Source organism: Sus scrofa, chromosome 15 (genome assembly GCF_054392235.1).
Source record: "Sus scrofa isolate SSC_HxYL_T2T_F1_AM1 chromosome 15, Sscrofa_HxYL_maternal_Yorkshire_Landrace_v2.0, whole genome shotgun sequence".
In the NCBI taxonomy this organism is placed as follows: domain Eukaryota; kingdom Metazoa; phylum Chordata; class Mammalia; order Artiodactyla; family Suidae; genus Sus; species Sus scrofa.
The window spans coordinates 38,248,214-38,265,634 of NC_139397.1; the positions used below are offsets into that span (position 1 = coordinate 38,248,214).

Genomic DNA, 17,421 nt, shown 5'->3' on the forward strand with positions numbered 1-17,421 from the left:
TTAAATTTGATTTTTTAACTTTTGGCAAAGTGTCTACTAGGAACTTTTAAATTATCTATGTGGCTCACATCACATTTCTATTGGACATTGCCTTTCTGAGTCATTGCTTTTCCTTTTTTAAAAAAAATTAAAGTATGGTTGATTTACAATGTTTCCTCAATTTTTGATGTTCAGCAAAGTGATCCAATCGCACAGTTCCCTCTGCTGTACAGTAGGACTTCATGGCTTATCCATTCCAAATGTGACAGTTTGCATCTACCAACCCCAAACTCCCCATCCATCCCACTCACTCCCCACTCCTTCCTGGCAACAACAAGTCTGCTCTTCTTGGCCATGATCTGTTTCTGTTTTGTAGATAGGATCATCTGTGCCATATTGCTTTTCTTTTAATTCTAGCCATCATTTCATCAGCTTAGAGTTATCTTTGGTCAAGGGAAGGTTAACCAAAGAAGCTCTGGAAGGATCATATATTTCCAAGACTCAGAAATGCCTCTCTTGGTAAACTGACATACATTCATAGAGGCAAGAGACCTTGCCCTGTAGCCAAGTCACTGGACTTCATATTGACCACCATAGGCGCCTGCATGTTTTCTTCAGTTCTGCCTGAATTTTTCCCCTTCATATCAGCAGGAAATCATGGAAGAGGAATTGACATTTTTCACAAGCACATACTGATAAGAGCAAGTGGCCAGGCTAAGGGCAACAAACTCACATGTCTATAAAGGCCAAGCAGATAACAAGTGAAGCAAGCCAAGTGTATTCTCTCAGTACGATCATGTTTCATCTGCACATTAAATACATAGGATTTCTTCACTTCCCCAAAGAAGTATACTCTCCTTTTTTTCTGTTTTTGTTTTTATTTTTGCAAGATGTGATTTCTTGGCCAAAGTTTCATTTCTCTGCTTCTGCTTTAAAAAGAAATTTCACTCAACTCTTAACTCAATTTAAGAGTAAAAAACAGTTCAAACATAATGATAGATTGCCATCGACACTGGCCTCAGGATAGGGGCTCTGTAGGGAGTTGTAGGGACTGTGGAGAAGTAGGGAACAGGTCCCCACCCACAGGAGCAGCCCTGACTCACTTGGCCAGTAGGTGCCAAGTGTTAATGTGGGCCCCCTGTGGCCAGATCTGATTTTTCAAGATGTCAGAAATCTGGATAGTAATATAAAATCTCATAATTTTCAAGTGTTGCCAACTAATGCAAATGTTTTTAAAACACAGTATAAGCCAGAATTCTGTGATCCAAACAAAATAATCTCTATAGACTAGAGCTGGTTCATAGGCCACCAGTTTCCAATCATTGGTCCAGTGCTAGATATTAGATAATGTAGGGGGGGAAAAAAGAAAGAGAAAAGGAAATTACTATTTTTGAACATATATGACTGGAATTTCATTTTTTTCCTCATTTCATCATCCCAATAGCCTGTGAAGTGTTATTGGCTTCATTTTCACAACTGAAGAAACAGAGGTTCATTTGAGTTAAATGATTTTTCCAAGATAAGTCAACTAAGAACCTTTCAAACTGGGGGAGGCTGTGTGCTTATCATTCCCTAAAACTGTCTTCATGCTAATGCTTCCTATTCACTCCCAGCTCATGAGATATCATTCAGCTACCAGCTCTCCAGGTCATCCCTCCTCATCCCATCATTACCCACCTCCTCTGATCTCCTGGGCACTCACCTCCTGGGATGCAGTCTTGGCAATTAGAAAGTACCATGCCATTTTGATCTCTCCTCAAGTAGGCAGGGATTGGGATCCAGGTTTCTGACCCCTTAGTATGAAACACAAAGACCTACGCTTAATGTAGTTTCAATAGATGTTTGTTGCTTGTGATACCACTGTATCATCTCTTGGCTCACTCACTTGCCCCTCCCTTCTTTGTATGTCTTCCATTCATCTCCCTTACCTCTTCACTCAGATCATTCACAGTGACTGTATTACATCATTGATGAATGATTTCATGTGAGACCCATGGAATATGGGAACAGCTGCTGGGAAGGGAGGAGAGTAAGGACCAGCCCTGGCAAGCCTTCATTTGCCAGACAGGATCCCGAGGCACAGAGGGAGTAAGGGCTGGGCCATTGTTACTCAAGACTGGAGTCACACCACTGGAAAGAGAATTCAGTCTTGCAGACAGACTGAGTGAGAATTAGAATCCCATCAGGCTTGCCAGAACTGAGGTCTTCTTCTCCCTATGTCTTCCTTTTTCCCTAACACTCCCAGTGTGTCCCAGAGCTTTCTCACTTCAACAAAATGAAACTATTTTTGGCTAGACCTGAAGTCTCCATGCAAGCAAAATAACTCCCAGCTGGGATAAACTCCTCTCCTTCTCCACAATAGGCTGCCAGCAATCTGCACCAACACTGTGGCCCCTCTAGCTGTTCACTCCTGGGTCCCCATAAAGAGGGGGAATATAGCAATACCCCAAATCTGGTATACTCCTGAAGCAAATTACTAGTAACTGGTGGAAGCCTTTCCACATTCCTTATTTTGTTTGACATTTACAATAGCCCTATAATTAACAGGCAGGTGTTATTATGCCTGCTTTAGAGATAATAAAACTATAGACCATAGAGGTTAAGTGACTTGCCTAAGTCATCAGCAGCACTGATGTTCAAACACAAACAAGCTTCTGAATCTTCAAATGTATCCTCTTGGGTTTAATCTTCCACAATAATTTCTATTCTTCTGATTCAAAAACTTCTACCTCGCCACAGTGTAAAATTGGAAAAAATATTAAAATGTAGAAAGAAGAAAATAAAGGACAGTCCTAATCTTGCAACTCAAAAATAACTGTGATTAACATGTTGATATATTTTCTTCCCTTATTTTTTTTCCTGTGTGTATTTTTTAACTGATTCAAGAGCATGCTATTTATATGGAGTTTGTATTATATAATATATATACTCAACATTAGGTTAGAATAAATTCCTCTGTCATTAAGGACTCGTTGAAAACATATTTTCAGGGGTGGGAGGAGGGAAAAGTTACAAATTTCTATCCATGTTGTTGTAAATGACATTGTTTCATTCTTTTTATGGCTGAGTTAATATTCCTAGAGATTATCATTCTAAGGGAAGGTAGTCAGACCATAAAAGACAAACATCATATGATATCATTTATATGTGAAATCTTTTTATTTATTTTTGTCGTTTTTTTTTTTTTAGGGCGGCTCCCATGGCATATGGAGGTTCCCAGGCTAGGGGTCCAATTGGAACTGCAGCCACCAGCCTACGCCACAACCACAGCAATGCCAGATCTGAGCCACATCTATGACCTACACCACAGTTCACAGCAACGCTGGATCTTTAACCCACTGAGTGAGGCCAGGGATCGAACCTCCAACCTCATTGTTCCTAGTTGGATTCGTTTCCGCTGCACCACGACGGGAACTCCTATATGTGAAATCTTTTTTTTTTTTAAGATATAAATGAACCTATTTACAGAACAGAATAAGACTCACAGACTTTGAAAACAAACCATGGTTACCAAAGGGGACAGGTGGTGGAGGGAGGGAAGAACCAGAAATTTGGAATTGACATGTGCACCCTGAGGTATATGGTTGACCAACAGAGCCCTCCTGTATAGCACAGGGGATTCTACCCAATATTCTGTGATAATCTATGTGGGAAAAGATTGAAATGTGTGGACATGTATAACTGAATCACTTTGTTGTACAGCAGAAATTGTCAAAACACTAAGTCAACAATACTTTAATAAAACTTTAAAAATAAAAAAGAATACAGTCTCTCACAGATAAAAATAAAATAAAGTCCCCCCAAAAAGGTACAAATGGCTAGTTATAGTATAAATGAGTACCAGAGACATAGTGTACAACATGATCAAGATAATCAACACTGCTGTATATTACAATGAAAATTGTTAAAAGAATAAATCCTAGGAGTTCTCATTACAAGGAATTTTTTTTCTGTTTCTTTAATAGTGTATCTATATGAAATAATGTTCACTAAATTTGTGGTAATCATTTCATGATGTTTATAAGTCATATCATTATGCTGTACATCTTGAACTAATGCAGTGCTGAATGTCGATTATATTTCAATAAAACTGGAAAAAATGATGCTGTGATAAACATATTTTTGATTAAATTTTGGTCCTCATCACTGGCTAAGTTAAACAGTGAAAATTTTCCTTAAGTTATATGATGAACCAAGCAATTAATCAACAAGCATTCCAAGGCTGTGAGCTGAAGCATCTCACAAGGGCTGGATGCAGGGGATACAGGGAACAGAAACTATACTCTTTCTTTCTCTCTCTTTCTTTCTTTAGTTCTTTCTTTCTTTCTTTCTTTCTTTCTTTCTTTCTTTCTTTCTTTCTTTCTTTCTTTCTTTTTTTGTCTTTTGGGGCCATACTCGTGGAGTATGGAGGTTCCCAGGCTAAGGGTCGAATCGGAGCTGTAGCTGCCAGCCTGTGCCACAGCCACAGCAAAATTAGATCCAAACCGTGTCTGCAGCTTACACCACAGCTCACTGCTATGCCAGATCGTCAACCCACTGAGCAAGGTCAGGGATTGAGCCTGTGTCTTCATGGATACTAGTCAGGTTCATTACCTCTGAGCTACAACAGGAACTCCAGGGCACTATTTTCTCAATGGCCAATTGTTTTCACTTTTGAGGCCAAACTATTTTCCAAATCTCATCCTTCTCTGACACCCATGCCCTAGTTCGGGGCACTTCTGCTGTTTTCCCCACACTGGTCTCTTGCTCTTGGCCTCCCTCATGACTCCAAACCTCCTCTCTGAATGGCAGTCTGGATGAGCTCTCTAAAGCTGTATCTATGCCATTATGCAGGGAAAATCCATCACTGAATTTCCATTGGCTTCCTGAAGAACATCCAGAGTTTCTTAGAGTTTCTTAAATTCTGACACTATACAATCAGAATCAAAGCCAAGTTCTGGTGCACAGCAGGCATTCAAAACTTACACTGTTATGCTTCTCACCCTCTAGACATGTCAGTATGAAATCATTCCATTTTGATTGTTTGTCTCCCTCCCATTAGCCTAGAAACCCCCTTACCACAGGGTCCCTACTCCGTCTCCAGGTTCCAGCACAGCCTCCTCCTTTGGGAGGGGGCATTTAAGGAATTCTAGATGCACTGGTTCTTTATGTTTAGAAAGGAATCCAGAATTATATGCACAATTAAGCCAACCTCCGAGGAAAACCATGCTCAGAGAACTTTAGAAGCCGCTAATGGTTTCAGACAGAGTTGTCAGTAAAATTTAGAAAATACATTAAAAATACAGTTTTAAAACCATCCTCTCCTTTTATTTCAGGGATGAGCCTCTCACATCCCTCTCCTTTCATTGATTTTCCAGCTTTGGATGGAGCCACCCAAGTTCTGAAAGTTCTACCGACCGAGCCTGATCAGTTCTGATTTGGGGTTGCTCACAGTAATGAGTTTGAACAGCATCCTCAAGCTATTTCCACTTCTATTTCTTCTTAAATGAACAAAAAATGAAAGACAAAAAAAAAATAGTGTCAAACTGGCAAGGCAGAAGATGGAGACTTTCTTAGTAGTGTTTATGACTTTCCTGTTGCATAGTTTCTCCCTGCATGGAATGTTTCACCATCTTAGCAGCAGGAGCTGACAGGACAAGGATTACAGTTTTGTGCAGTTCACATATACTCTCTCATTGGATTCTGACAATACTGTGTGAGGGACTTAGGATAGGCATCACTACATCTAAAAAGTACAGACATAGAGTTCTCATTGTAGCTAAGAATCTGACATAGTGTCCGTGAGGATACAGGTTCATCCCTGGCCTTAAACAGTGGGTTAAAGATCTGGTGTTGCCACAACCTGCAGCATAGGTTACAGATGTGGCTCAGATCTGGCATTGCTGTGGCTGTGGTGTAGGCTGGCAGTTGCAGATCTGATTCAACCCCTAGCCTGGGAACTTCCATATGCAGCAGGTGTGGCCATAAAAAGAAAATAAAAATTTAAAAAATAAATGAAGGCACAATGTATGTGTAATATATATGGCACAATATGTGTAATATATATGGCACAGATGAACCTATCTACAGAAAAGAAACAAGCTCAGGGGCTTGCCAAGAGGGAAGTAGATGGAGTGGGATGGACTGGGAGTTTGAGGTTAGTAGATGCAAACTGTTGCATTTGGAGTGGAAAGGCAGTGAGATCCTTCTGTACAGCACAGGGAACTATATCTGGAAACTTGTGATGGAATGTGATAGAGGGTAATATGAGAAAAAGAAAAAAATATATATATATACACATATATATATACATATATATATGGCTGGGTCACTTTGCTGTACATCAGAAATTGATAGAGCATTATAAATCAGCTATAATATAAAAAATTAAAATCTTAAAAAAAAACTTCAATAGATGTCCATTCTCTGCACAAGGAAATAGCCATTGTAGCCAGGACTAAAGGTTGCCTGCATTATGCTCTCACTCAGAGGAGCCAATGTCCTCCCCATGTCCTCTACAAGGGACTAAGGTAGCTTGTCTTCACTCTGAACTCTTATTCACATGCTCTTCCTTACAGCTTCTGAACCTTTCACAAGCCCTGCTCCTACCTGGAATTCCAAAACTTCAAAAACTGCTTCATGTTCTAGATCTAAGTCTCCTCTCAGAAGACTAGCCTTCCCCAGTTTCTGACTTCCTGCTCCACTTACATTGACTCTGACCTATAAGCTGCCATTTCCTCTAATGAGGTGGTTGTGCCATGTTAGTCTTGACTCCCCAATTTGCCAATAAATTCCTTGAAGGTCAAAACTCTGCCTTAATGACTTCTTTGTGAGCCCCAAACCAAGCCCCCTACCCTCAAGCACACAGTAGGTGCTCAAAAGTCCCTGAGGGATGAGTGGATGTGAATCAGTGCCATGACAGCAGGTGTGAAAGATGGAGGATGGGAGATGGGGGTCTGGGAACCTGGCTGGTTATGAGGCCTTGGGAAACTCTCCTTCCTGAGCTCATGCTGCTCATTTAGAAAAGAAAGGCATTAGACAGGCTCATCACAAATATTTCTTCAAGTTCTGTGAATCCATAAATGTATGGAGTAGATGGGAAATTTTCTTCTAGAAGACAATGAGATTTTTTTTTTTTTTGGAAGGGCCATACCCCTGCCATGGATTAGAAACGAAATCATTGAAGACCTACTTTCTCACCAAATGTTGACCATGCATCCTGTAAATCCATTGATTTTTTAAGCCCCCCAGACCCCATGGCCATAATGAGATCCACACACTTGTCAGGTGCTGAAGTCATTTGGTCTTTGGCTTTCATCCCACCAGCCCCCAGCACATGGGAGTTGGCCATGACTTTCACACACGTGTTCCCTCTTACCTAATCTTTCAAAAGGAAACACAGCATTATAAAGTTTAGAGAGAGGCAGGAAGGGAGAAGAAAGGAGGTGAAGAAAAAGAGAACCTGAAAAATAGTTTTCCAACCAAGGAAAGAATGTCAAATGCATGGACCATTAATCCAGAAAGCCATTCTGAACCTGGAGGGACTATTTTTGTGAATGTATGGGGTGTAGTGGTCACAATACACACAGCACACACCCTCTAGTTCTATCTGAATATAAATACATACAAGGCTTACAAATGAAGCATATTTGTCAGGCTGAGCAAACTGGTGGTAATTAAATTCATGGGGTATGTGCATTACATAAAAACCAGAATCCTAGCAGCCCAAGACCTTATAAAGTAGCTAATCATCACCAACACCGTAATTACTCATGAGCCCAAGGAATGTACGCCAGGCCTCCTCAGACTTGTCTAATATCGGGCAAGAAAGGACCATAATTATATTTCATATCTGGGGCCAACCCTAGAAATGCATGTACAGAGAAAAGTGTCTCAACTCTCCATGCCCTCTGAAGTGAGTTTAGGCACTTGGACTTGTTGCCTTAAAGAAAACAGTAAATCCTGCTTGCTTGAGATAAAATTCAAAGAAAAAAAAATCAGAAAAATATTTCCAAATGCCAAATCAGGGGAAAAAAGTGCCCTTTAACTAATTGAAAAGGCTGGGAAAAATTCTAATGAGAAAAGTATACATTACCAAGTAGTATGCAAATTAAATTAGTAAAATTAAGTAAGTAGAGGGGGAAAAGCTAAAACCCCATGATTACAGGATATAGGATGTTTTCATGACAAACATAAAGGTTTTCTCAATTGAATGCTATAAATTCTGAAATTATTTTAATTCCATTACTTCTCTTGATCCCAACAATATCTGAGCAGTAGGCAAAGCAAGGGATATTAGTCCCATATTTGACCAGAGAGAAAACTGCCATCCCAAAAAGTGAAGGGACTTATCCAAGATCACACAGCTGCTTACCAGAAGAGTTTGAAGTAAAACCTGAGCCCTCTGAGACCTGATCAAACATCCATCTCTCCCTTCCAAAACACCCCCTAGGGTTGGAGGCATGTTGATCTATTTCTTACTTCTGTAAACTCTTGGCTAGAAAAAGCTAATACATTCTTACTGGATTTGGATTCAGAACAAATTTTTTAATGTTGAGACAAGCAGTCTAACAAAACATTTTCACCTACATAATCTGGTCTGAATCTCAAAATTCTAAAAATTTCCCATGAAAAGAATGTAAAACTTTTTTTTCCAGTATCAAGTGTGAGCAGTCTGATGGGCCCCCAAAGGCTGATGCAGTGAGTCTCTGATAATGAAGTGTGACAGTAATTAGGTCTTTGAAACCACTCCAACATGGGAGTCCTGGGACTGAAATGGACCACTCATTAGCTGTGTGATCTTAGGCCAATGATTTAACCTCTCTAAGCTTAAGTTACCTATGAAAAATGGAACAATACCTACACATCAAAGACCATGAGAAATTTCATGACATATAGCATGTACCAACGATTGCTGTTCCTCTCCCTTTCCTTGTTTCAGTCTTCTTAAAATCCAGTTTGTGAAAATAATGAGGGCACTTCTAGATCATTATGCTGAAGAGCCACCTGACCATTGCATACGCTGGTTTTTGATTCAGAAAGATTCACATGATACAGTCCATTCACTGATAAATACTTATATGTGGCCACTGTTCCAGGCACTGGTCTTAGCGTGATGAATACAATGGACACAGTCTTCCTCTTCTTAGAACTTGTGTTCAAAAAACTGGACAGCTTCTTGACATTGGTCAATATTTCTGCATATGGAAGGTGGGATGCTTAGTGAGCAAGTTCATTGGTAAGACTCTTGGGAAACATGATCTGGTCCATTTAATTCCCCAGGGGAAAGACAAGCTCCCTGGGACGTAGGCTCCCTGGTGCACAGAAAGGTATTGAGTATTTACTGGGTGCTCCTTTGCATCCAGTAAAGCAATTGGTTGACTCTTTTCTCCAGAATCATGGTCACTGAGATCATATCTTTATTGAATCTCATGGGACACCTCACCCATCAAGCTAGAGAGAACTTGGAGGTGAGTTGCTGTACCTGACAACTTTCCTAAAAGTTGGGGTTTTGTCTAAAAGCATAGCTCTGTCATTTTGTAGCCAACAGATGCACTTCTAGCACATGAGAGGCGGAGACAGCTTACCTCACCTCAAGGGGCCCAGACCTTTACCAACACCCCCCTCCCCCACCCCACCCTGTTTCCTCTCTGCCACAGAGCTCTCTTCCAAGTGGCCATTATGAAGTAAAACAGACCAAAAGGCCAGCCAAGTCTGCCACAGTTTGCTTCTGTGCTCTCCTAGACCTTCTCTAGGTTTAGAGTCTGGGCCTCAGGTCCCTGGGAACACCAGTGCCAAACAGGTTGCCAGTGGGGGACAAGACATGAAAGTATCCTTGTGGCAGTATAAGCAGTCCCCCATCCTTTTTTTCATTTTTATTTTTCTTCTCGGTGGCTCCTAACAAAATCATTTTTCTGGTTTTGAAAGGGATCTGCAGGAATGCAGAGAACAGAATGGTGACTCAGAAGATGGTGACCTAGTCATCTGCTTTGCATTGTCGAGTACATTTTTCACATGTTACTGGGTGAAACTAGCAATAAAGGGCACCAAATGCCAGAAATAGAACAAAAGAGATAAAGAAAAAGAAAAGGCAAAAGATCTTATTTCCTCTAGAGAAATCTGCCTTGATTCAGGACATTGGTGTGGTAGGAAAAAATCATTTTGCTTTGAACAGCTCTCTTTCTGACTCACATTTTGGAAAGAATGTGCTGAGCAGATAACAGCCCCCCCCCCCCCCAAAACAGCTCTGCTGAAATCTGAACACTCTAAGTCCTCCTTGTTGACTTGTGAAAGAGATCTCTCTATATTCATTTGGGCTCTGTGCTCGTCACATGATACCAATACATTCCAAATGCTAAGATACAAGATTACTACTTAACCATAGAACAAACCATCAGGAATTTTAATCAAGACAATATCCAATAATGAATAAAGATGGAATGTTTTTGGAGGGATTCCAGAATACACATTTGGGAATTTTTAATCTTGCTCATCTTTGAATCTAGCAAAAATGTTTTAAACTTTTCTGACCATGCCATTTTAGGCTGAATCCAGAAACCAGCTACTATCTAAGGTATTAAAGCATTTCATCTACACAGACATTGAATTCTCCAAATCTTGGCCAGTAATTGATACCAGATTAGGTGAAATATGAATCAATAGACATGTTCCTTTTCATGCAGTGTTTAAGCTGAATTATTTTATGATATGAAAGATGAAAAGAAGTCAAGATAATAATGATCAGTGTGGGACAAGGTTATATTTTTTAATATTGCTATATTTTAGGAATGACTTTATTTTACTGTTTGCATTCAGAACAGATGGATGTGTAATGGTTTATCTAATTATTTAATTAAACCATGGCTAAATATTTAGCATGACTTTGAAAGCTGTCTGAATCAACATTAATTGTAAAGAGGTATTTTTATAATAGTTTTATTATCAGCAGTAGCTGACTGGAAATGTGAGTTTCAACATTATTCTAATTGTCTTTGAAACAGGAAGAAGGGTGTTGCCCAACACTGAGTTTGAAGGTTGCCCATGGAGTTATTCTTCCTGTTGTCAGTTGGGGTTTTCCCACCCCACCCTAAGCACCACAACCAAATGGAGACAAAGAAGATGTTCCTCGCACAAGACTGCTTTGAGCATTGGCATTTGGGTCTTTAAAAAGGACCAAGTGATGGTTGGAAGATAGATGTGAAAGATGGAACATAGATTAAATGTGACGTGTTACACTATAGGAAAGGTATTTTTATAGAAAATGCACGCAGTAGATCAAAGACTTCACTGCACTTATTTTTGTCTTTACACACCTACTAAAGCTGCATTTCTGCTGATGAGTGAAATCCTAGCTCTTTGGTCATCCCAGGAACCTAAATTGATACATCACCCAGCAGCATTAAAATGTTGGTTTTGTATGATTAAAAGTCTGGGTGCACAATTTCACTGGAAGGAACAAGAGTTATAGTCATTTAAAGTAAATCAAGACTAAATAATGAAAATGAGAAAAATGGTCTGTGTAATTGCCCTGATGGTCGTCTCAAGATCCCAGCTGAAGGGGAGATTAGAACTGAGGTCTGGGCTGGGGATTTTTCGGAGGAATGGATGTTAATCTTAGGGCAGGTTCTCTGACGCACCCTGAGTAACTCTGATATGAATGAGGAGCAAGAGGGGGCCAAAAAAGCATTTCTGAAGCTCTCTTGGACAGTAATGGATTGGTCTGCTTTTTCTTTTCACTTTGTTTATTTTTAAAAAAGAATTATTTTCAAATCATCTTGAATATTACAGATATTTACCTGTGTCTCCTGATCAAGCAGTTCAGACAGAATCTAGGCTGTGTAGTGAGAGTTTAAAAGCAGAATAACTCTACGCTGTGGAACAAACTCATCACAGAAAAGAACTGACAGTGCTCCCAAAGAATAGGAGAAGCTAATAGAGTTATATATGTTTTAAGAGGTAGATACGATCACGTGTGCACAATATAAAACAGAAGGTTTCTAATGATTGAAAAAGGAGGGGGGAAAAAGCTCCTTGGTAGTAGCTTGGTGAACTTTGGCTGAACTTCTCTGTTTGGCAGGCTCTGGTGCGGACAGTCTAGGATGAGGCATTAGGGCTCACATCTGAGAAGTTGACATCAAGCAGACAGCAAGACATGATATCTTATTTTCCTGAGCCATGCTGACACAAATTGAACTCCCCTTATTATTTTCTTATGCCAGTAAAGTTGCACTTGGAATTTAAGCATTTTGTGTGCAGATGTTGAAGGCTGGGTTGGTTTAATTTAAATAATTTGCAGATTGTTTAGTAGCACTCCAAAGACGGGAGTGTGCTTCATCTGAGTTCAATTTTATGAGCTTTGGTTTCTGATCTTCCGCAAGGTAAAAACTGAGCTCTCTCAGTTTCAGTAAAACCCAAGTGTTCAAAAATACTGCTGCTGCCCCAACCACTGCTGGCTCTGTTAATTGAAGAAAATGGAAAGGCCCCAATGTTGCCTCTAATTTGCTCGTTTTCACAGTTCTCCATTTGAGGGAAAACAATGTGCCTTAGGAAAGACCAGATAGGGGCTCGGAGGGGAAAGGCCCGAGATGGTCAGGTATCAAAATTCAAAATCAGACATAATGAGGGCTGGCTTGTTAAATACTCATTCCTGGCTTTTTGGCTTTAGAATCATTTGGCTTCCAATTTTTCGGGGCCGTAGCAATTACGCATCTCACTGTTTATGCAGCTCCCTTTCTCCATCAGACCTTTCTTTCTCTGATGTTTACTTACCCGGTCCTTCTAAAGATTATATGTGAGCTCCCTGGAGCCCAGGCATAGATGCGTGATTGTATTCCCATTTATAAGAGTTGACTGCTTTCATTTTCCAGCTCAGGGTTTGTTTGCCCAGCCAGGCCCCACATACTAAACAATACAAGGGAATGCTTCTTGGAAGAAAGTAAGATGTCAGTGTACATTACAACCCCCCTGAGGTAAGTGGAGAGCATTCATAAAGGACTAAAGAAAAGTACTTTATAATGAAATGTACCTCATATAATTTATGACCTAATACTCAGGGATGAGTTTTTCTCTTTGGGAATGTATGTCTGCACGTGAGAGAGAAGAGCATGTGCGATTGTAGAAAATTCTTAATAATGATCTGGGGAAAATATGTTCTTTCCCATTTGGGCCATGACCAAAAGTGATTTGCATCAGCCTCTGTAAATTCACAAGGATGTGGCGTGGTCCACCCCCAGCCCTCTCACCCCCTGCTGTGGTCAGTGTGTTGGGTGTGGTCATAGCCTTGATCTCAAATGCAGAAAATTTTCCTTCCCTGCACAAGGGGGAAGGGAGAGTGGGATATGTATGAAAAAGTGGATGGTGAGTGTGTGAAGGGGGGAGGTGGCTTGGACTTCTTCATCTGGGGAGGATTCAGAGCTCCCTCTCCCAAACCAGCCCTCAGTAGCTATGTACTAAACTATAGGAGAGAAATAGCCACAGTTGGAGTTGAAAGTTGTGGGCTGCTAGAGTTTTTATTTTTCCCTTGTGATGGACAAGATAAGAGTGGCTCCAACCAGATCTATTTATTTAGAAGAGAAAATACCAATAGACACTTTTATTTTCCTTCACTTTAGCTCCCCTAATGAAAAATCTCACAGGGGCACCAATTTGACCTTTGGATTGGAATGGAAGCATCTTCCATGCAAATGAAGCCAAAGTGGTTGGAATTATAGTTTATCCTAAGATTTTAGAGTTGGAAATGATTATGGGGATAATCTGGTCTACACCCTCATCGTTCAGATAAGAACACTGACTCCCAGGGAGACAATGTGACTTAGCTAACGTCACATAGCTTGTTAGTGGAGGATCCAAGCCCAGAAGCCAGGGCTCCTGATGTCCTCATCCCACCACAAGATTCAGCCCTCCCCTACTCCTGCAGGAAGCCCAAATTCACCACAAGAAGAAGGGAGAGTTGTCTCTAAGAAGCATTTCAAAAGAAAATTCATAGATTACTAATGCAGTTTTACAAGTGATTTGGTCTATAAATCCTCTTCCTTACCACCTCCCAAGCCAGAGAAACTCAAAGCCCCATCACCCAACCAGAACACCAGGTGAGGATGAAGGACTCCCATATCTAGAGCCATTACAGGGCAGGACGCCCAACTTCTCTCCCTACAACCCGTCCTGAATCTCCAAGAAGATGGTCTGGAGGAAAGGCTTATTGGTGCTTCTTTTACTAAAAATGGGATCAGGAGTGGATGATCCCAGGAAGATTCAATCAGAGATTAAATCAGGAAAGCAGGGCAGCCCAGGTGAGGATATGTTATCAGGATGAAGGGGCAATTGAGACCATCCATTAGACCACACCCCAAGAAGCCATGTACACTCCTCTCTGGATGATGTCTGGTGGGGGAAGGAAGGACAAATGTATCCTTGGATCCTGTCTCCCCCTGTCAGAAGCTTGCCTTATAGGCATTATTAATGCCTCTGCACTTCTAGGTTGTGCACATGTGGGCCTGAGCACCATCCCAGAAGCTCTGGGACTGGAGTCAAGAGATGGGGACCGACCACTTGTCAGAGGTGCTACCTGTTGGAAGTGAGGCATTGCTGGATCGAGTCCTCACAGAGCTGGAACAAAGGCAGGTGCGGCCAAGAGCCCCTGAGGTAGTACATGGAGGAGTCCAGCGTGCCTTGAGAAATAAATTCTGTCCTCTAAACTCATCTTCCAGTATGTAGGTAGCTAAAAATATAAAGATATAGCATCAATAGAAAGTCAGGCAAAGCACACTAAGTCACAAACAAATAAAATGTGCTGTGCATATGGCTCTGCCTTGCCCTATTCTTTACCTTTACAATTATGTTTGTAAAATAACAGCTCTGATAACTAACACTTGGGCACCATATGAATCCACTGATCACTTGGAAGGGGCTCAGGTTCAAAACAATTGCATAATGAATGTCACCGATGTCCCCAGCAGTTTTTACCCTAACCAAGTTGTCAGTTTAAAACTCCACCAGAGAATCTCTCCAGCCTATGCCTTGGTCACCAAAATACCTTCACCCTGACCTTAATGATAAGCTTGGGCTTACTTGCTTTATAGGTTTGCTTGTGTAAGCAATTATGTCTGAGGAAAAAAAGTTCAAAAATACCCCCAAAACTACAAGGCTCCCTCAATGCTGTTATCCCATCCCTTCTAATGACCTAGGGGTTCCATGAAACAATTAACAGGAATGGGAAACAAAGGCAAATGCGTGGCCCACAAACAATGGCTCAGTGAAGGCATGAACACTTCCAGAAGATTCCTATGGGTTCTGGGATGGCCAGGCTTTATGGCTAGTTAGAGCAGATCCCTAACTCTTAAGACTGCAGCCAAAGAGGATCAGGGCACCTGCATTCCTCTGAGGCCTTCCATCAAGTAGGAACCCAGAGGGTGAGAGCTGGGAAGGCCTTTTAAAGATGCCATGTGGTTTAAATTGTTGTTAATTGATTGAGTTGAATCCCCCCACAAAGATATGGAATCCTAACCCCCTAGTAAGTCAGAATGTGACCTCATTTGGAGAGAGGGTCTTTATGGAGGTAATAGGTTAAAATGAGGACACTAGGATAGGTCCTAATCCAATATGACTGGCATCCTTATAGAGAGAAGAAATTTTGACACTGAGACACACAGGGAGAAGGTCATGGGAAGATGGAGACAGAGATCAAGGTAATGCCAAAGACTGCCAGCAAGCCACCAGAGGCTAGGAGAGACGTATGGAACAGGGTCTTCCTCACAGCCCTCAGACACAACCAATCCCGTGAACCCCTTAATCTCAGACCTCAAGCCTCCAGGATGGTTTGGCAACACAATCCTGTTAGTCGAGGTCACCCAGGTTTTGGTATTTTGCTTAGTAACCCTAGAAAACTAATAATACTATCCCTTTCCCAATTTACTGTGGAAGTAAATGGGGGAAACTTAGGCCCAGAGATGAGAAGTGACTTATTCTAACAGTTTGTGCCCCATTTGTTCTCCCACCCACTGAAGAAATGGCCGACTTTCAGAAATGAACAGATCAATTTGATGGAAATGACAAAATAAGGAGAACACAGCAGAGGTGTGGATTGGGAGTGGATGAAAACAAAGATAGCCAGAGGGAAATTCCTGGCATGACCCCTGAAGCTAGGGGTGCTATGTTGATGGCTATAAGTTCAGTCCCCAACTGAGCCAGACACCAGATTTATAAGCTAGAAATGGTGTCAGTTAGCAGGTAGCTCTGGGTGCCTGAACGTCTCCACTGACTACACTGTTGGGAGGTCCTAAAACAACTTGGAGTGTCTCCCAATCAGGGGGACAAAGGAGAGATAGCCACAGTGCATGCCGCCAAATAAGTAACTCTCAGTCCAACAGCTAGACCCAGTCCCTATCTGCAGCGGGCACTCAGTGGGGTGACGTAATAGAGAGGGAAGTTAGGAAGGCAATCATACTTGTTATGAATTCCAGATTCAGCATTTAACGTTTGGCTCAGGAACCTTCACGGTAGATGTAGAAGTACACCATCCACATCCCACTTCACAGAAGGACTCTTGCCTTCCTGAGGCAACCCCATCTGGCAACTGGTCCCAGGCTGGATATAAAGACAGGGCCACTGCAGCCACTTGACGCAGTCTGGTAACAAACTCTCTGCAGTTTGGTAAGGCTCTGCTGGATCTACCTCCCAATTCAACTTCTCCTTCTGCCCAATCCTCCTTCTCCCCTCCTTCCTTTTACAGGTGTTGATCTCTAACCAACATCTGCACCCAAAATTCCACCATCTGCTTCTGGAGAACCCACCCCCAGGAACCTCACAGAGCCTCGCTAAATCATTTGTGAAGTCATAGTAGCAGTGGTTTTTCTGCAAGGCTTTAGGAAAGAAAGTGAAATGGAAGCAGAGGACTTTCAACCCCAGGACTGGCACACAGGTCATGCTTGTTAGAGTTTTTTCCCTTTCCTTTTGCTTCCGAAAGCCTCTGGTGCTGTGTAGACACCTCCATCCTTAGGTTGTCTCCGGGCCATGGATGATTTCTAGACACCAGCAAAAAGGCAGGTGGTACCTCTTTGAAGAAGCCATCACCTCCACCAGGAGATGACAAGGTGGGTGGTTCAGAGAGAGAAGGACCTGTGTGTTTAAGGTACAGGAACACAGGAGCCTCTGCCACAAAATCTGCAAGGAAACCCGACTGAATCTCAGTCCACTGAGGACAAACCAATGGCTATTCATTTTCAAAAAGAATTCATTAGACTTTGTTCAACTAAAATACAGTCTTGCAAAGGCTTTATGGGAACTTCTTTCTGAATTTGACTTAAGACTGAAGATGTTTTCTGGATCAAGACAGTGCTCGGAGGATTTGGGAGCCAGCCTGGAGAGTCTGCCTTTCCTGGGAATGCCCCCACTAAAACTGGGTCAGGGGTGGGGAGAAGGCATCGACTGAGAGAAAGTGAATCCAGATAGAAATTCCACCACACAGTA

General features: G+C 41.6%; 1 protein-coding gene across 1 annotated transcript in view; it reads right to left on the reverse strand.

Annotated features, from left to right (window-relative positions):
• The window catches only part of LOC146395795 (uncharacterized), a 118,665-nt gene extending 101,937 nt beyond the window's left edge, over positions 1 to 16,728 (reverse strand). Inside the window, exons 1-2 of the mRNA XM_084999226.1 lie at positions 16,400 to 16,728; positions 14,522 to 14,674 (exon numbers count right to left, since the gene is read on the reverse strand). Of these exons, the coding sequence (XP_084855352.1) occupies positions 14,522 to 14,674; positions 16,400 to 16,424 (178 nt within the window). The 5' untranslated portion in view covers positions 16,425 to 16,728. The remainder of the gene's footprint in view (positions 1 to 14,521; positions 14,675 to 16,399) is intronic.
• Positions 16,729 to 17,421: the final 693 nt, after the last annotated feature.